The sequence below is a fragment of the Danio rerio genome, chromosome 25 (genome assembly GCF_052040795.2).
Source record: "Danio rerio strain M-AB ecotype USA chromosome 25, GRCz13ab, whole genome shotgun sequence".
Lineage (NCBI taxonomy): Eukaryota > Metazoa > Chordata > Actinopteri > Cypriniformes > Danionidae > Danio > Danio rerio.
In genome coordinates this window covers 35,093,349-35,112,394 of record NC_141045.1, presented here as the reverse complement: position 1 = coordinate 35,112,394, position 19,046 = coordinate 35,093,349, and the positions used below count along the sequence as shown (strand labels likewise).

The 19,046-nt window shown below is 35.6% G+C and overlaps 1 protein-coding gene across 4 annotated transcripts in view; it reads right to left on the bottom strand.

The window, feature by feature from the left end:
- The window catches only part of scaper (S-phase cyclin A-associated protein in the ER), a 213,899-nt gene that overhangs the window by 134,343 nt on the left and 60,510 nt on the right, over nucleotides 1–19,046 (bottom strand). For all 4 annotated transcript variants that reach the window (XM_087310256.1, XM_087310257.1, XM_087310258.1 and 1 more), the window contains 5 exon segments: nucleotides 18,502–18,657; nucleotides 17,710–17,852; nucleotides 15,466–15,547; nucleotides 15,129–15,281; nucleotides 8,271–8,378 (listed from right to left, as the gene is read on the bottom strand). In XM_087310256.1, coding sequence (XP_087166382.1) covers nucleotides 8,271–8,378; nucleotides 15,129–15,281; nucleotides 15,466–15,547; nucleotides 17,710–17,852; nucleotides 18,502–18,657 — 642 coding nt within the window.

Sequence of the window (19,046 nt, the reverse complement as noted above, 5' to 3'; positions counted from 1 at the left end):
GACAGGTGTAAACTTGCACACGGTGATAATAGAAGCCATAAAAGTGGAGAGAGACCAGCCTGTGGGCCTGAACACCCGAAAAAACCACAGCGCTTTCTGTGGGGCGTAACGAGAGAGCGCTCAAAACACGTCCCCTTCCTCCACTCTATTGTGCCACACAAAAGATCCAGCAGAAGATGGATCCCCCCCGCCCGATGTGAAACGGACAGCTGTTTGTCATTCTGGGACAATGTAAAGACAGGAGGTATAAGGTGACTAACCAACGTCCCACACTAAACAATTAATAATAAAAAAATCCAAAAACTTGAGTTACATTTTAGCCTTGGACATGTTATTTAATGATCATGTCTCTGTTTTCAAAGGAGCTCTGACAATGACAAAACTTCTTTGTTGTAATATTTATGACACTATAAAGACTGTTAAGATGTTTTGATGAATATTTATAAGTTAATAATACACACATACAGTATACACACACACAGTTGAAGTCATCATTAGAATTTTCTTTCTTTTTTTTAAAATATTTCCCAAATGATGTTTAACAGAGCAAGGAAATTTTCACAGTATGTCTGATAATATTTTTTCTTCTGGAGAAAGTCATTTTTGTTTTATTTCAGCTAGAAACAAAGCAGTTTTTATTAAAAAAAAAAAAATCAATTTTAAGGACAATATGATTAGCCCCTTTAAGCTAATTGTTTTTTGATAGTCTACAGAACAAACCATCATCATACAATAACTTGCCTAATTACCCTAACCTGCCTAGTTAACCTATTTACCCTAAGCCTTTAAATGTCACTTTAAGCTGTATAGAAATGAGTTATTATTGTATAGAAATGAGTTATTACTATAATACTATTATCATCGTTATCAAAATCATTATTATTATTATTATCATTATTATTATTATAGAATCTAATAATATAAAAATAATATTTCAAAATATGATATACCTTTTATGTAAGGTTTGTTATTAATGTTATTATTATTATTATTAGTGTTATTATAATTAGTGTTATTATTATTATTATTATTATTATTATTATTATTATTATTATTATTATTATTAATAATAATAATAATAATAATAATAATCTAATAATAGTATAATAAAATAATATTTTAAACATGATAAACCTTTTATGTAAGTCATATTTTTATTATTATTATTAGTAGTAGTAGTAGTATTAGTATTATTAATAACAATTATTTGTGTTACTATTATTAATATTAAACAATATAATCTAATAACAATAATATAATAAAATATTAATATTTTTATACGATTTACCTTTTATCTAAGGCGTATTATTACCATTATTATTATCATCGTCAATTATCAGTGCAATTATTATTATTATTATTATTATTATAATTATTATTATTATTATCATCATCATCAATAATCAGTGCAATTTTTATTATTATTATTATTATTATTATTATTATTATTATCATCCAATAATAATATAATAAAAAAATAATAGTATTTTTAAATATGATGTTCCTTTTATGTAAGGCTTATTATTATTATTATTATTATTATCATCATCATCATCATTATCATTATCATCATCATCATCATCATCAATTCTTAGTGTTCATTTTTTTAATATTAATGATATAATCATCTAATCATAAAACAATAATAATATATTTAAATATGAAATACCTTTTATGTAAGGCGTATTATTATTATTATTATTATTAAGATTATTATTATCATCATCATCATCATCATCATCATTATCATCATCATCAATTCTTAGTGTTCATTTTATTATTATTCATAATATATTATTATTATTATTATTAACAATATTATTATTAACAATATTATTATTATTATTATTATTATTATCAAAATCATCATTATTCTTATTATGATTATTGTTATTCTAATATATCTTTTCAATGCCATTTAAAGACACAACATAAGCCTGGACTGAAACTCACACATGCACATGAGCACTTGATGAAGTGTACCAACCAAGCATACCATGTCTCCGACAAGCTGTGTGCTATTTTAGCTGGAATAACTGAACGTTCAGATGCGCTTCTCGATCTGGCGTCAAAGGTGGAGGATAAATAAAACTCTTATATGTCAAACACAAGCGGCCTGAAGCCACGATACATCACATTAAACCAGAACAGATGACAACCAATAAAGGATAATATAGAGTCCAAGAGGCAATCCAAGTGTCCTGCAGCCGCGCTGATCCATTGCTGTTGATAATCGCTGCATTTCCAATTTAACTCCCGAGTCTTTTAAATAGCGAAATATGACTAAATAGGAGGACGGACGGAGGCTCTGGGCCCGCTTCCGCTGAAAAACTACGCCGTGACCTCTGCACGGTTCAGCCAACCATCTTAGTTTTAATTAAAAATCTTTCATAACGGCAAGAATTATGGAAGTGCCGACTGGAAAATAGTTGGCGGTTGCGTGAATGAAATACTGCGCACCAAAATGAGCAGAGACATAAATAAAGAGCACCGGGCGACCATAGGCAGGACTATCCAAACAAGACCTTCAGCGGCCAGGTTTCCTTAAAGGGACAGTTCACTCAAACATCTAAATATGCAGCTTATTTGGACAAGCCATGCAAACTGTGGGTGACTTTATTTCGTCACCAGGTGTATATGAAAGCTTTTTAGATTAAACCATAGTCCAAAACCAAACATCATGATAATATATTACTTTAGGTATGCACAGAAAAATGAAAGTAGCAACATGTGGCACAGTATGGTGTCCCATTCTGCTCTGCTTATAAAGGAATACTTGTTTTGAAAAAGGCTCATTTTACAACTGCAATGGTTAAACAGGTGAGTTACTCTTTTTGAGTCTATTAAGCCAATATCCGGGTCTGACAGGAGCAATTTTAGCTTAGCTTAGCATAAATCATTGAATCAGATTAGACCATTAGCATTCTGCTGAAAAGAATAAAAATAAAACATTTGTTCATAGACCATTTGCATTCCACTGAAAATTGTAAACAAAGTTTATATAAATAGCAAACAAAATATTATGCGTAATATATTTAGCTTAGCTTAGCATAAATCATTAAATCAGATTAGACCATTAACATTCCCTTGAAAAGTGTAAAAATGAAGTGTTTTTGACAAAATATCATGCGTAATATAATTGTGCCTGCTTTTAGCTTAGCTTAGCTTAGCATAAATCACTGAACCAGATTAGACCATTAGCAGTCCGCTGAAAAGTGTAAAAATTAAAGTTTTTTTAAAATTATGCAAAATATCATGCGTAATATCATTGTGCCTGCTTTTATATTAGGTTAGCATAAATCATTGAATCAGATTAGGCCATTAGCATCCTGCTAAAAAAAGTGTAGAAATAAATAGTTTTTGATGCAAAATATCATGTGTGATATGGTTGTCTCTGCCTTTAGCTTAGCTTAGCATAAATCATTAAATCAGATTAGACCATTAGCATTCCACTGAAAAGTGTAAAAAATAAAGTGCACTTCAATGGCATGCAAAATATCATGAGTAATATCATTGTGTCTGCTTTTAGCTCAGCTTAGCATAAATCATTAAATCAGATTAGACCATTAGTATTTTGCTCAAAAGTGTAAACAAAGTGTTTTTATATAGCATGCAAAACATCATACATAACATCATTGTGCCTAATTTTAGGTATTCTTAGCATAAATCACTGAATCAGATTAGACAATTAGCATTCTGCTAAAAAGTGTAGAAATAAATTGTTTTTGATGCAAAATATCATGAGTAATATCGTGCCTGCTTTTAGCTTAGCTTAGCATAAATCATTGAATCAGATTAGACCATTAGCATTCCCCTGAAAACTGTAAAAAATAAAGTGTTTTTGATGCAAACTATCATGTGTAATATCGTGTCTGCTTTTAGCTTAGCTTAGCATAAATCATTGAATCAAATTGGACCATTAGCATTCTGCTAAAAAAGTGTAGAAATAAATTGTTTTTGATGCAAAATATCATGTGTAATATCGTGCCTGCTTTTAGCTTAGCTTAGCATAAATCATTGAATCAGATTAGACCATTAGCATTCCGCTGAAAAGTGTAAAAAATAATGTGCATTTCAATGGCATGCAAAATATCATGAGTAATATCATGCACCTAATTTTAGCTTAGCTTAGCATAAATCATTGAATCAGATTAGACCATTAGCATTCCGCTGAAAACAGCAAAGAAAATAAGTGTTTTCGATGCAAAATATCATGTGTAATATCATTGTGCCTTAATATATGTTAAGATGGATTTATACTAGGCTGGATGTGCACTAAGATGGATGAATGTTAGGACGGATGGATGTAAGGATGGATGGACGTAAGGATAGATGCATGTTAGAATGGATGTATGTTACAATAGATGGATGTATACTAGGATGAATGTGTGTTATGATGGATGTATACTAGGCTGGATGTGCACTAAGATGGATGAATGTTAGGACGGATATTGTGTAATGATGTCTTGATGTAAAAATGGATGCATGTTAGGATGGATGTATGTTAAGATGGATGATATATGTTAAGATGGATGTATGCTAGAATAGATGGATGGATGGATGTATACTAGGATGGATGGATGTTAGGATGGATGTATACCAGGCTGGATGTGCACTAGGATGGATGTATGTTAGGATAGACGGATGTAAGGATGAATGGACGTATGGATGGATGCATGTTAGGATGGATGTATGCTAGGATGAATGTATGTTTGAATGGATGTACGTTAGAATGGATGGAAGTATACTAGGATGGATGTATACTAGGCTGGATGTGCACTAAGATGGATGAATGTTAGGACGGATGGATGGACAAAAGGATGGATGCATGTTAGGATGGATGTACTGTATGTTACAATAGAGGGATGTATACTAGGATGAATGTGTGTTATGATGGATGTATACTAGGCTGGATGTGCACTAAGATGGATGAATGTTAGGACGGATATTGTGTAATGATGTCTTGATGTAAAAATGGATGCATGTTAGGATGGATGTATGTTTAGATGGATGATATATGTTAAGATGAATGTATGCTAGAATAGATGGATGGATGGATGGATGTATACTAGGATGGATGGATGTTAGGATGGATGTATACCAGGCTGGATGTGCACTAGGATGGATGTATGTTAGGATAGACGGACGTAAGGATGAATGGACGTATGGATGGATGCATGTTAGGATGGATGTATGCTAGGATGAATGTATGTTTGAATGGATGTACGTTAGAATGGATGGAAGTATACTAGGCTGGATGTACACTAAGATGGATGAATGTTAGGACGGATGGATGGACGTATGTTAGGATGGATGTATGTTACGATAGATGGATGTATACTAGGATGAATGTATGTTATGATGGATGTATACTAGGCTGGATGTGCACTAAGATGGATGAATGTTAGGACGGATGGATGGACGTATGTTAGGATGGATGTATGTTACGATAGATGGATGTATACTAGGATGAATGTATGTTATGATGGATGTATACTAGGCTGGATGTGCACTAAGATGGATGAATGTTAAAACAGATATTGTGTAACGATGGCTTGACGTAAAAATGGATGCATGTTAGGATGGATGTATGTTAAGATGGATGATATATGTTAAGATGGATGTTAGGATGGATACGTTAGGATGGATGGACGTATTCTAGGATGGATGTATACTAGGCTGGATGTGCAGTAGGACGAATGAATGTTCGGATGGATGGATGGAGGGAGGGATGTTACCATGGATGGATGTAAGGATGGATGTATACTAGGCTGGATGTGCAGTAGGACGGATGAATGTTCGGATGGATGGATGGATGGAGGGAGGGATGTTACCATGGATGGATGTAAGGATGGATGTATACTAGGATGGATGTACACTAAGATGGATGAATGGTAGAACAGAAAGATGTAATGATGGATGGATGGATCCATGTTAGGATGGATAAATGTTAAGATGGATGATGTATGCTAGGATGGATGTATGCTTGGATGGATAGATGTTAGGATGGATGTATGCTAGGATGGAAGGGTGTACATTAGAATGGATGGATGGATTTATTATCACTCCAATTGTTTTGTTCTGAAAGAAGAAAGGCATAAATAAACACCTCAAAAGGCTTGTTGGTCAGTAAATTAAAGCCTATTTTCCTTTTCTTGGCGAAGCAGCGGCACCTGACGCGTGTTGCAGGGCTTTGAAACACACGAGGCGTTGGACTCTGTTTATCACTCTGTCAGCCACAGAAATACGTGTTGGCAGGCAAGGCTAATGATTTAGAGGCAGCAGAGGGGGTTTAAATATTACTCGCTGGAGAAAAAGGTTTGAATGAAGGAGGTCCAGGGGCCAAAGGTGCGACATATAGCACCAACAGTTGTCAAGCGTACAAAGAAGCCCAGTGTAGAAGCCAATCTCATATAGCGGTGAAAGATCCCGCGTTTAACGAGCGGCGTTCAGTGGAAAGGCACTCAGTCAAGCTCAGAGACACGGCAGGGTGATCTCACCTCACACCATACACACATATACACAATATACACACATATACACAAACACTATTAGTGCAGATTCGCTCGCAGCCTTTTACCATCCAGCAAACCAGGGCAAATATGGGGATGTTGGTGTTGATCCTTGCAACCTTTGCGGTTATGAAAAATGATGTGCGAAAATCATAAAATGAAATGCATCATGTAAAAATGAACTTGAGTGTTTGTGTGTGGTTTGTGTGTCTGAGAGAAACACGAGTGCAATTATTTACATGATATACCCTCAAAGTCATGTTATAACCTTTCAGTAAATACAATCAAGTGTAAAAAGAACACATATTTATGATGATGATAATAATAATATTAATATTTATAATAAGAAGAATTGAATAAAAGAAAAATACTCCATACTACACACCCCAATAAGCCAAACATCCACAACGGTTCATTACAATATATAAACAAATAATAAATGCATACAAAAGTCAAAAGAAATATTTGGGTTTTTTTTTTTTTCAAATTCTACATTTTGTTGGGAGATTTCTTGATAACTAACAGTGTTAAAGAACCAACATTTCAGGGAAAAAGATTGTGGTAAATTAAACCTATTACTCTTTAACAATGTATTTGTTAATTGCATGTGTTAATGACATTGTTTTAATAATGCAGACAGTAGGAAACAATTATACATAATATTCAAATGTTACATTTTGCTTTTGTATTACATATTTTATAATAACTTGCATTTTAATATTATTTATATTTCTAATATATTTCTGATAATAATGGATTTCTAATGCAAAATTACTAATAGTTTTTAAAATAAAAATTAGTTTGTAATTTAGTTTATCAACATTTATTTTAAATATACATTAAAAAACTTGATATATAATAATTATTAATTATCTCTAAATGTATGTATTTATTAATATTATTTATAAATAATTTATAATTTATTATATTTGATAATATTAATTGTATTGCTGATATTATTGTTATCATTATCATGATCACAAATTATAAATATGTATTGTTTCACTTGATTTATTAAAATATATAATACAATTTGGAAGTAAAAGATTTTTTAAATTAAATATATATTAAAATAAAATACATTAAAAAACATTAAATTAAAAATTGCATTAAAACATAATTAAATAAAAAACAATTACATCAATTTAAAATAACATTTAAATAAAATAAAAAAACAAAAATAAAAACAAAACATAAAAACGAAACACAACAAAACAGAACAAAACGAAATGAAACAGAACAAAACAACAAAATGAAACAAAAACAAAACCAAACTAAACAAAATTTAAAACAAAACTAAAACAGAAAACAACTAAAAACAAAACAACAAAACGAAACGAAACAGAACAGAATGAAACAAAATTAAACAGAACAAAACAACAAATTGAAACAAATCAAATCAAAACAAAAAAACTAAACTAAACAACTAAAAACAACAGCAAAACAAAACAAAAAAATAAATAAAACAAACCGAAATGAAACAAATGAAACGAAACAAATTTAAACGAAACAAACAAAACAAAAACCAAACGACAAAATGAAACACAACAAAACAAAACAAAGACAAAAACAAAACAAACTGAAACAAAACAAAACAAACTAAAGCAAAACAAAACAAAACAAACAAAAACAAAACAAACTAAAGCTAAACAAAACAAAACAAAATTAAAACAAAATGAAACAGAATGAAACACAGTTTCTTTCAGTTTCACTCTGAACTCATAGTTGATGCTCTTTCTTTTTTCTATCTTCACTCACCACCTCCTCATCAGAGAGCTCCCGCCCTTGAATGCTGCTGCTGTCCCGCACCGCCTGCTGGTGCCTTTTCCCCTTAATGTGACTGAACAGGTGGACCTCAGAGGTGATCTGCAACACAAACAGAGGACGGAGAAAATAAATGTAAAGCTACAGAACAGAACAACATACAGATCTACAGCACTACAATACATTTCGGCATCATTCACGGCCTGCCGGTTCTCAGGTGTCAGGACATATGTTCAAACCCTTTAAAGCTAAATATGATCCCTGACGGACATCTGCAGAGCTGACAGACAGTTCTGAGAAGAGCTTGAAAAATCAGAAAACACTGCTGAATAACTGAGAACTAAAATGACCAGAGAGCTTCGACACTTCAAGTTGTGAATGCATCGTCGCCTCGAGCACTGTTTTTCGCCATCTCGAATTTCACCTCTCGAGCTCACCTGTCCTGAAAACTCAAGAGGTCATGTGAAAGCATACAAGACTCCTGCTGCATTCAATGTCTCTATTATTCATGTAAGGGTTGTGGTGGTCATGAGAAGCTGAGGTGGTGTAAGATTAATGCAGAGAAATTTGGGCTGGTAAGCAAAAGGTTGCAGGTTCAAATCCCTTAAGGGCTGTTCTTGACCTAAACCTGAGTGTCTCCCTTTATTCATTACATAAGGTAGTAATGCAAGGTTTGAACTACTGTACATGAGGTTAGGTAAAATATGAAAGTTCTCACGTTTTCTAGAACAAGAAAAAGTTATTGGTTCAAACCAGGGCTGGACTGGGGCAAAAAAATCGGCCCTGGCATTTTGGGCCAGAGCGGCCCACTACATTCAATCAAAATGCTATCTATCTCTGCACGTCCAGTATTTTAATCAACTCATATTTTATAAAACACAAAAGCCATATATATGAAATAAATAAATACAAACTTTAAGCGTCAATTAATAAGGCAGAAAAAAAACAATAGGCTGCTAAGCCTTTTATGGGCCGATCAGATCATAAGACGATGATCAGCCCGGCCCAAAAAGTACGTTGGCCCACCGGGAAAGTGCCCAGTCTGCCAGATGGCCAGTCTGCCCCTGGTTCAAACCCCAAACAAGAACGTGAACTACAACCAAGTGCCCGCTTTCCTCATTACATGATAGATTTGTACAGGGTTTGAATCACATAAGATTTAGTAAAAGATGACAATCTTATGTGATTTTTTTCTAATAGCTAAAAAGGTTGTTGGTTCAAGTCCCATAAATTCTGATCTTTGAACTAAAACGAATTGTCCCCCTTTCGTTACTACAATCCATAGACAATTTGAATTACTTAAGGTTAAAGTAAAAGATTACTGTTTTAGGTTAATGTTTCAAATACATGTAAAAGGTTGTTGGTTCTAACTCCTTGAGGGCTGATCTTGAATTACACCTAAGTGTCTCCCTTAGTTCATTACATAAGGAAGTGATGCAAGGTTTGAACTACTGTCCATGAGGTTAGGTAAAATATGAAAGTTTGCAGGTTTTGTAACAGAAAGGAAAAGGTTATTGGTTCAAATCCCACTAAAGAAGGACATGAACTTCAACCAAGGGTTTAAACACAAAAACGTCACCTTACCCAGCCATGGCTTGAACCAGTGACCTTCTTGCTGTGAGGCGAACGTGCTACCCATTGCGCCCCATACTACATGAGGTTAAAGTAAAAGATGACAGTTTTCAATTTAACTTTTCTAATACATGAAAAATTTGTTGGTTCTAACTCATTGAGGGCTGATCTTGAACTACACCAAAGTGTCTCCCTTTGTTCATTACATAAGAAAGTTATGCAGGGTTTAAACTACATGAGGTTACAGTAAGTAAAAGATGAATGTTTTCAGGTTTTCTAATATTAGAAAAGGTTATTGGTTCAAACCCCACAAAGAAGAACCTGAACTACAACCAAGTGTCCTCCTTAAATTATAACATGTTGTTCAAACCCTGTATTAATCATGTTTTCAAGTTAATTTATCGAATCCATAAAAAGGTTGCTGGTTCTAACTCCATAAGGGCTGATCTTAATCTATAACTAAGTTTTCAGGTTTCTAATAATTGAAAAGGTTGTTGGTTCAAACTCCACAAAGGTAAAACCTGAACTATCACCAATTGTCTGCCTTCATTTATGGCATGAAAAAGTATAACAATTTTGAACCACACATGGTTAAATTGAAATTTGTAATAGCTAAAAAGATTGCAGGTTCAAATCCCTTAAGGGCTGTTCTTGAACTACACCTGAGTGTCTCCCTTTGTTCATTACATATGGAAGTAATGCAAGGTTTGAACTACTGTACAAGAGGTTAGGTAAAATATGAAAGTTTGCAGGTTTTCAAGTACAAGAAAAGGTTATTGGTTCAAACCCCACACAAAACCATAAACTACAATCAAGTGCCCGCTTTCCTCATTACATGATAAATTTATACAGGGTTTGAACCACATAAAGTTTAGTAAAAGATGACAATCTTATGTGATTTTTTTCTAATAGCTAAAAAGGTTGTTGGTTCAAATCCCATAAATGCTGATCTTTGAACTAAACGGATTGTCCCCCTTTCGTTACTACAATCCATAGACAATTTGAACAACGTAAGGTTATAGTAAAAGTTGACAGTTTTCAGGGTTAATTTTTCTAATACATAAAAAAGGTTGTTGGCTCTAACTCCATAAGGGCTGATCTTGAACTATACCCAACTGTCTTCCATTGTTCATTACATAGGAAAGTTACATAGGGTTTGAACTTCATGAGGTTATTGTAAGTAAAAGTAACAGTAAGTAAAAGATGAAAGTATTCAGGTTTTCTAATATTAAAAAAGGTTATTGGTTCAAACCCCAGAAAAGAAGAACCTGAACTACAACCAAGGGTCCCCTATTCCTCATTACATGATAGATTTGTTCAGGGTTTGAACCACAAACGGATTGTCCCCCTTTCGTTACTACAATCCATAGAAAATTTGAACTACATAAGGTTAAAGTAAAAGATTACTGTTTTCAGGGTTAATTTTTTAATACATGTAATAGGTTGTTGGTTTTAACACCATAAGGGCTGATCTTGAACTACACCCAAGTGTCTCCCTTTGTTCATTACATAAGAAAGTTACATAGGGTTTGAACTTCACGAGGTTACAGTAAGTAAAATATGAAAGTATTCAGTATTTCTAATATTAGAAAAGGTTAATGGTTCAAACCCCAAGAAAAGAAGAACCTGAACCACAATCAACTACAACCAAGGGTCCCCCTTTCTTTATCATTCAAGAGATATGGTTATAGAAGAGAAAGTTTTCAGTCTATTTTGCCACTTGAAATCAGTCCTAATACTAAAAAAAAACAAAACAAAAAAGTAGGGCGGTGCAAGATTTCGCTCTTTGGGAACTGATTGGATTGTTGGAAGATAATGGCAGATTTCATTTTTGAGAAGATTTTTCCCTTTAACCACATGCCTGAGAAGACTGAACCAAGTTCGTTGCTGTGCATGAAACTTACCAAAGTGTGAAACATGCTACACATATTCAACTAAAAAGTAGGAAAAGGTTTTTTCCTATGGCAGGTGAGGACAACAGTATCCCGATGCTTGTGTTGTTTGTCTCCTTTCGAGTCCTGGAGTCGAGCCCACACAGGACAGTCTGTGTATAATGTCATTAACTAGAGTGCTTCCCGCTGACCTAAAGATGATCTCTAGTGTCAGAGCCTGGCCAAGGTCATCTGACATTTTTAACAAGATTTCATTCTCCCCGGCGCTTAATCTGATGTCAGTTTGAAGCTCCAAGGTGTCTGGCCCCAGTTGCAGTAAAAGCCGGACGCGGCAGAGATAAATGCGGCCACTCAAAGATTTGTTGCCCGTCGCTTGAAAAGCATAATCACGCCCAGCTATTAATCTCCGCCCAGAGTTCATGTTTAATTAATGCAGTTAAATTCTCATTTACATGCATTCGCCATGAAAATCCTCTGAATCACCTTGTAGTCTGTGATTTTATGTACTCTGCCTGGCAAAGCAATGAAGACAAGCTGTCCATTTCTACTACTGCAACTGCCTCTGGAACAGCTGGATTCATGGATTTCTCAGCTTTTGCAAGCACTAAAATTTCCCTAATGTTATTGTTATTTTATTTTGGAGATGAGTTAAAATATGTTTAAATCTATCGAAGGTCAACAAATTATCTTTACATATAGTGCAGCATCAGCTCTTCATAGTGTCTGAAATGGTTAATTCAAGGATTCAGTCTCTCTTAAAGGGATAGTTCACCCAAAAAAGAAAATCTTTTACTCACCAGTCACTTGTTTAAAACCTATTCAAGTTTATTTCTTCCGTAAAACACAAAAAGCTCATTTTAAAACAGCTGGTAAATGGCTGTAATCATTTACTTAAATTGTATTTTTTTCCTACTATAGAATCTAGCTTCTACAGAAGTATGCCAGCAACCATGCATTCTCCCAAATATCTTCTTTTGTGTTCAACACAAGAAAGAAAATCAAAGGAAGATATAAAAGTACTTTTTCAAATTACTTAAAATGAGCTGAATCAACATAAATCTTCAGTTTTTTGGCACAGCTTAAGTGTTTTTGTTCATTCCACTAAATTTGCAAAATACAATGAGGTTAACTAAATGAATTTGTGTTGGGACAACATAAAGGAATTGTGTGAAACACTGCATCTTTTACAGTTTGAGGGAGAATAAAGGATGAAGTCATTTTCATTTTTGAATGAACTAACAAGGACTGGTTTGAAAAACATCGACTCATTCTTCAGATTAATGAAACAAAATGCATCCAGAGGATATGAATAATTTCTCCAGAAGATTATCTTTTGAGCTGTTTCACAAAACAACATATTGAGCAAAAACACAACAAGCCTACAAAAGCACCTCTCTAGGATTTAGTATGTGTTTCGCAGACACATTGAACATAGGCCCATAAAGCCTTTGTCTAAAGATCACATTTACATTTTTGAATTAAAGTCTAGTCTAGTCTAGTCTAGTCTAGTCTAGTCTAGTCTAGTTTAGCCTAGTCTAGTCTAGTCTAGTATAGTCTAGTATAGTATAGTCTAGTCTAGTCTAGTCTAGTCTAGTATAGTATAGTATAGTCTAGTCTAGTCTAGTCTAGTCTAGTCTAGTCTAGTATGGTATAGTACAGTATAGTCAGGGCTCAAAATTGTGACCGTTTTGGTCGCATATGCACCCGAAATTTAATCTATGCGACCTCATAATATATTTTGGAGCATTTGAGCGACTGCATATAATGGTTGAAGTGTGACCTGTTTTGGTGCATGTGTGCGTGCGTATATATACACACAGGACTTAGTTTGTTCCCAAACGAGTTCCGGCACCTCTGAAATGTGATCCGGCACCTCATTTTACCGATCCCCCTCCTCACACGTACACCCCCCTCCCCACTGTTCACTTTCTTCAACGACTCCCTAACCCTCTTCATGTCCATCTACAATACACACGATACACCCCCCCCCCCCCCCCCACCCCGCTCTACACTTTTGTCCACGACACCTCTCCTTCCTCTTGTATTTTGTAATATGCCAGATCCGTTACCCCAATCTGTTCCAGAACCTCGCAATTTACAAACTAAGCATTGTATACATATCTATCTATCTATCTATCTATCTATCTATCTATCTATCTATCTATCTATCTATCTATCTATCTATCTATCTATCTATCTATCTGTCTGTCTGTCTGTCTGTCTGTCTGTCTATCTGTCTAGATAGATAGATAGATAGATAGATAGATAGATAGATAGATAGATAGATAGATAGATAGATAGATAGATAGATAGATAGATAGATAGATAGATAGATAGATAGATAGATAGATAGATAGATAGATAGATAGATAGATACACCACAGTTCTGTCTGGTTTTTGAATCTGATTGCCTGATAGCTGTGATAATATCTGCACTCTGACTACCTCATCACCCTTGTGTATTACTCCGCCCACGATCAGAGACATCAAGAAGGTTAAAGAACTCTCCACACAGTTTGACGAATATAGCAGCTGCTGGACAACAAAGGATTTGTGAGGCTTTTTTAGTTGAGAATGCACTTGTTTAGATTGCAACTACGCAGTTTATTGATAATGCCTATTTGAAAATATGATTTAATTAACTTGGGACTTTCAGCACGTCATATTACGTCATAACTAATAATCCATACTGCCATCCATACTCAAAAGTATGGATGGTGTCTTTATTTTAGTCTACTGTAAAATGTTGTTTGTTGAGGCTATTTCTAAAGAAAATACTTTGGTCACCTGTGCCTCGTGCCAACACATGCCTCCCACCAGTGCTGATATGCAGTCATATCACACTGCTACTCATGTGATACTGCTCATATCAAAAAAAAATTCATATCATAACAAAACAGAGGTAAGTTTTATACCACAAGATGTTTTTTTACATTACCATATAAACAAAAAAAGCTAAATATGTTTTCAGTTCCTTAAACATGTTTCCAGTTGTTGAATGTCATCGTTACTTGTACTACAGATTCCGGGACACTGGAGCGTTTTAAAGCTGCTGATGAATTGCAGCTTTAAACTACTCCAGTGTCTCTGTATCCGTGGTTACACTCAGTAAACAGTTGGGTGAACTGATGAGCTTCTTGGCCAATCACAGTCATTTCTGCAGAGCACGTGAACACAATGGCAAATCAGCGCTGTTTAGGAACGCATTCAAATGTTAGCGGCAGTGGACATTTTTTAAATGTAATATCGATTGGTATTCCAGTATGGTGACAAAGCGATCCAAAATCAAACTAAAACAAAATGAATTAAGTTGCCAATTAGTGGTCCCAACAATGGCATTTATCTGCTCCTTATATAATCATAACGCATCCCATAATGCAGTACTTACCACAACGTTACAGAGCGAGCACTGCTTCTTCCGCTCATACGGTGTGAGTTTGGGAGCGTAGTCTGTGTTTGCGTGTCTCCCGCTGCTCAGCTCAGCGGCTTTCTCCTTCCTCTGCTCCATCTGCTCCATGTGTCTGCGACTGCTCTCGTCGTGCTGAAAACATGAACAGTTTTTGTAAACGGTGATGAACATAAAAAGGGTGTTTGAAATCAATTAATGATTAATTGAAATGAAATCGAGATCACGATTCTCATGCACATCTTGTCAGGGAAGCACAGCTCTATGATCAGTAGTAAATCTCCAAACACCAGTAGCACAGTATAATACTATAGTTTACCTTCATCTGGATTTTCTTCTGCAGTTCCTCCATGGCTTCCTGCTGAGCTGCGCTGAGAGCAGCCAAACGCTCTTCACGATCCCTTTCATCAAATAAAAATGAACATTCAAAAGCGATAAATAAAAGTAGAAGTATTCAAGCTGCAAAGAGTTTAGGTAATCTTCAAAGTTATAAATATTTGCCCACAAATTTAAAAACAGTTATTGAATTCTTTTATGTCATTTGACTCAAATATGTCTTCTACACACGTACAAAATAAATCAAAGTGATTGTATAATCAATGTCATATTATACCATTTATATATATATAATATATATAATATCAGCATCCATAAAGCCTCTTTACCCTCTGTGTATTACTCCGCCCACATACAGCCAGCAACAGACACTACAGTTTGACAAATATTACTGTTGTTAGACAACAAAATGTACTTTTGAGGCTGTTTTAGTCGAGAATGTAGTTGTTTTGATTGCAACTATGCAGGTTATTTGCAAGAATAGTGCCTTTTTAAAAATATTTACAATTTCTGAGAGCTCTCGTCGAAGGCCATCATGTAGATCAAAGACGGTTGACGCTTTCTATCCACAACTTAGAAGCTGAGAACAGTCTGATTTCTAACTATGGCAGATCAAATCATTATTAAACTGGTAAGCAATACCTGAAAACACTTCCGTTTTTATGGGAGTATCTCGTATTTCAGACCAGTCTCCCGCAATCATCCCGTTTTTATTTCTTCCTAAAAAACTCCCGTAATTTTACCCACCCCTCTCTTTGGTATAGTCTGCAAACGCCCCCGGGTTGCAAACTTTGGTACATAACCCGATTGAACCGGCCACCCAAAACCCGCTGCATCCTGTCCCGATTGTCAACAAGGTTATTCACCCCCGAACACCCCCTCCTCCTGGTCTCTCGGGTTTTCAGAGACATGTTGGCAGGTTAGATGATCTCTCACTTTTGTATGTTGTAGTGCTGTTTTCATACCGATTTTCTCGCATATCAGGAATGTGTGTTGTGTTGGCAGATTGAAATAAGCAAAGTCTGCACGTGTTTAGCGTTTTTCCTTATCGCAAACACAACAGCAGTCTGATTTTTTTCCGGGTTAATTATTGTGATGTCCCGATTGCAAAAGAGAAATACTGCTACACTGTAAGAAGATATCTCTGTAGATGGATGGCATTTCATGTCACGTTCAGCCTTATAATTTTTAAGTGAAAAAAATCAGTTGCTTTGTCATCACTTAAGACAGAAAATCATTCAAACACTAGCTCTAAAGTGACGTTGGTGAATTAGTAACAGCTTCTAATGCTTTGACATCAGATATCATATATATATATGCAGTGGCGCAGTAGGTAGTGCTGTCGCATCACAGCAAGAAGGTCGCTGGTTCGAGCCTCGGCTCAGTTGGTGTTTCAGTGTGGAGTTTGCATGTTTTCCCTGCATTCGCGGGGATTTCCTCCGGGTACTCCGGTTTCTCCCACAGTCCAAAGACATGCGGTACAGGTGAATTGGGAAGGCTAAATAGTCTGTAGTGTATGAGTGTGTGTGTGAATGTGTGTGTGGATGTTTCCCAGAGATGGGTTGCGGCTGAAAGGGCATCCGCTGAGTAAAAACTTGCTGGATAAGTTGGCGGTTCATTCCGCTGTGGCGACCCTGGATTAACAAAGGGACTAAATCAACAAAAAAATGAACGAATGAAATTTTTTTTTTTTTTTTTTTCCAAATTTTTCACAGTATTTCCTATTATACTTTTTTCTTCTGGAGAAAGTATTATTTGATTTATTTAGGCTAGAATAAAAACAGTTTTTAATTTTTATTTTAAACAAAAAACTATTTTAAGGTCAATATTATTAGCCCACTTAAGTATTTTTTTTTCGATAGTCTACCGAAAACAAACCAATACTATACAATAAATTGCCTAATTGCCACAACTTGCCTAGTTAGCCTAATAAACTCCTTGTAAAAAAAAAAAAAATATATATATATATATATATATATATATATATATTATAAATATATTTTATAATTACATATTCATATTATATATTTTATTTTATAAACAAATGTCTTTATCATGGCTCCAAACTTTTGAGTTGTACTCTATATTTGGCTACAATGTACACTTTCCCTAAATCAGGCAGCTTCTCAAAGCCTAAATCAGCCTGAGGCCTTCGCACTGGTCTGTTCTGTCCTTGTGTTTTGCTGAATCAGGGTGTTTGGTGTGTTTGGCAGGGCGTGATGCTGACCTGGCTCTCTCTCGCGCTGCATCTTCTCTGGCTCTATCCTTCTCCTGCCGCTGCTGCTCGATTCGGGCCTCCTGCTCGCGTCTCTTCATCAGCAGCTCCTCCACACGCGCCTGCCGCTCAGCCTCCAGCACACGCTTACGCTCCTGAAGACAAACAGAAATTAATCAATTAAAAGGTATAAAACAGTCATATCACCCTGCAGCCCAAGACCGGTTACTCACTGAAGCTAAGCAGGGCTGAGCCTGGTCAGTACCTAGATGGAGGTCCACATGGGAAAACTAGGTTGCTGTTGGAAGTGATGTTAGACAGGCCAGCAGAGGGCGCTCAACCTGCCGTCTGTGTGAGTCCTAATGCCCCAGTATAGTGAAGGGGACACTATACTGTCAGTGAGCGCCGTCTTTTGCATGAGACATTAAACCAAGGTCCTGACTCTCTGTGGTCATTAAAAATCCCATGGCACTTCTCGTAAAGAGTAGGAGTGTAACCCCGGTGTCCTGACCAAAGTCCCTTAATCGGCCCTTACTGATCATGGCCTCCCAATCACCTCCATCTACTAAATTGGCTCTATCACTGTCTCAACATTCCACCAATAGCTGGTGTGTGGTGGGCGCACTGGCGCCGCTGTCCTGTGGCTGCTGTCGCATCATCCAAGTGGATGCTGCACACTGATGGTGGTGTGTAGAGACCCCACTCATGATTGTGAAGCACTTTGGGTGTATGGCCATAAATACACACATTACATATTAAATTAAATTACAAAACAAACAAGCAAAATAGGGTTAGGCTTTATACCTGAACGGCTTCATCACGGGCTTGTTTTTCTTCCTGCCTGCGCTGGCGTTCCTCCTGCAGCTCATTGAGCCGCTGTTCATATTCGTCTAGCTTGGCCAGAACATCGTGCCTTTTGTTTTGAGCCTCCAGAGTGTTGATGAAAGCGATCTCATTCACCTACAAAACAAATAAACAAATAGAGCATTAAGATATTTCATAAATATTTGCATATGTATGATTCTTCATGAGGAGAGGGCTACATTTAAACTTTCCTTTTTAAACATATGAAGAACTTTTTCTTTGATGTCTGCATATCATCGTGGACATAATTCAGAAACACAAGTTTATTAAAGAGGACCTGTTGTTTTACAAGATGTAAAATAATTGTCTCCCTGTCAAATTTGCCACGACTAAACAACAAACGTGCTAAAAATACGTGTGTATGTTCACAGCGAAGGTGTGTAGTAAGGGCATTTGTGTGTGGCTCATGGTTCATCATTCAGAAAGGCTGAATAAACGCCACAACAACTACATCTAATAAACTTCCTGGTTCAGTCTTACTGTGG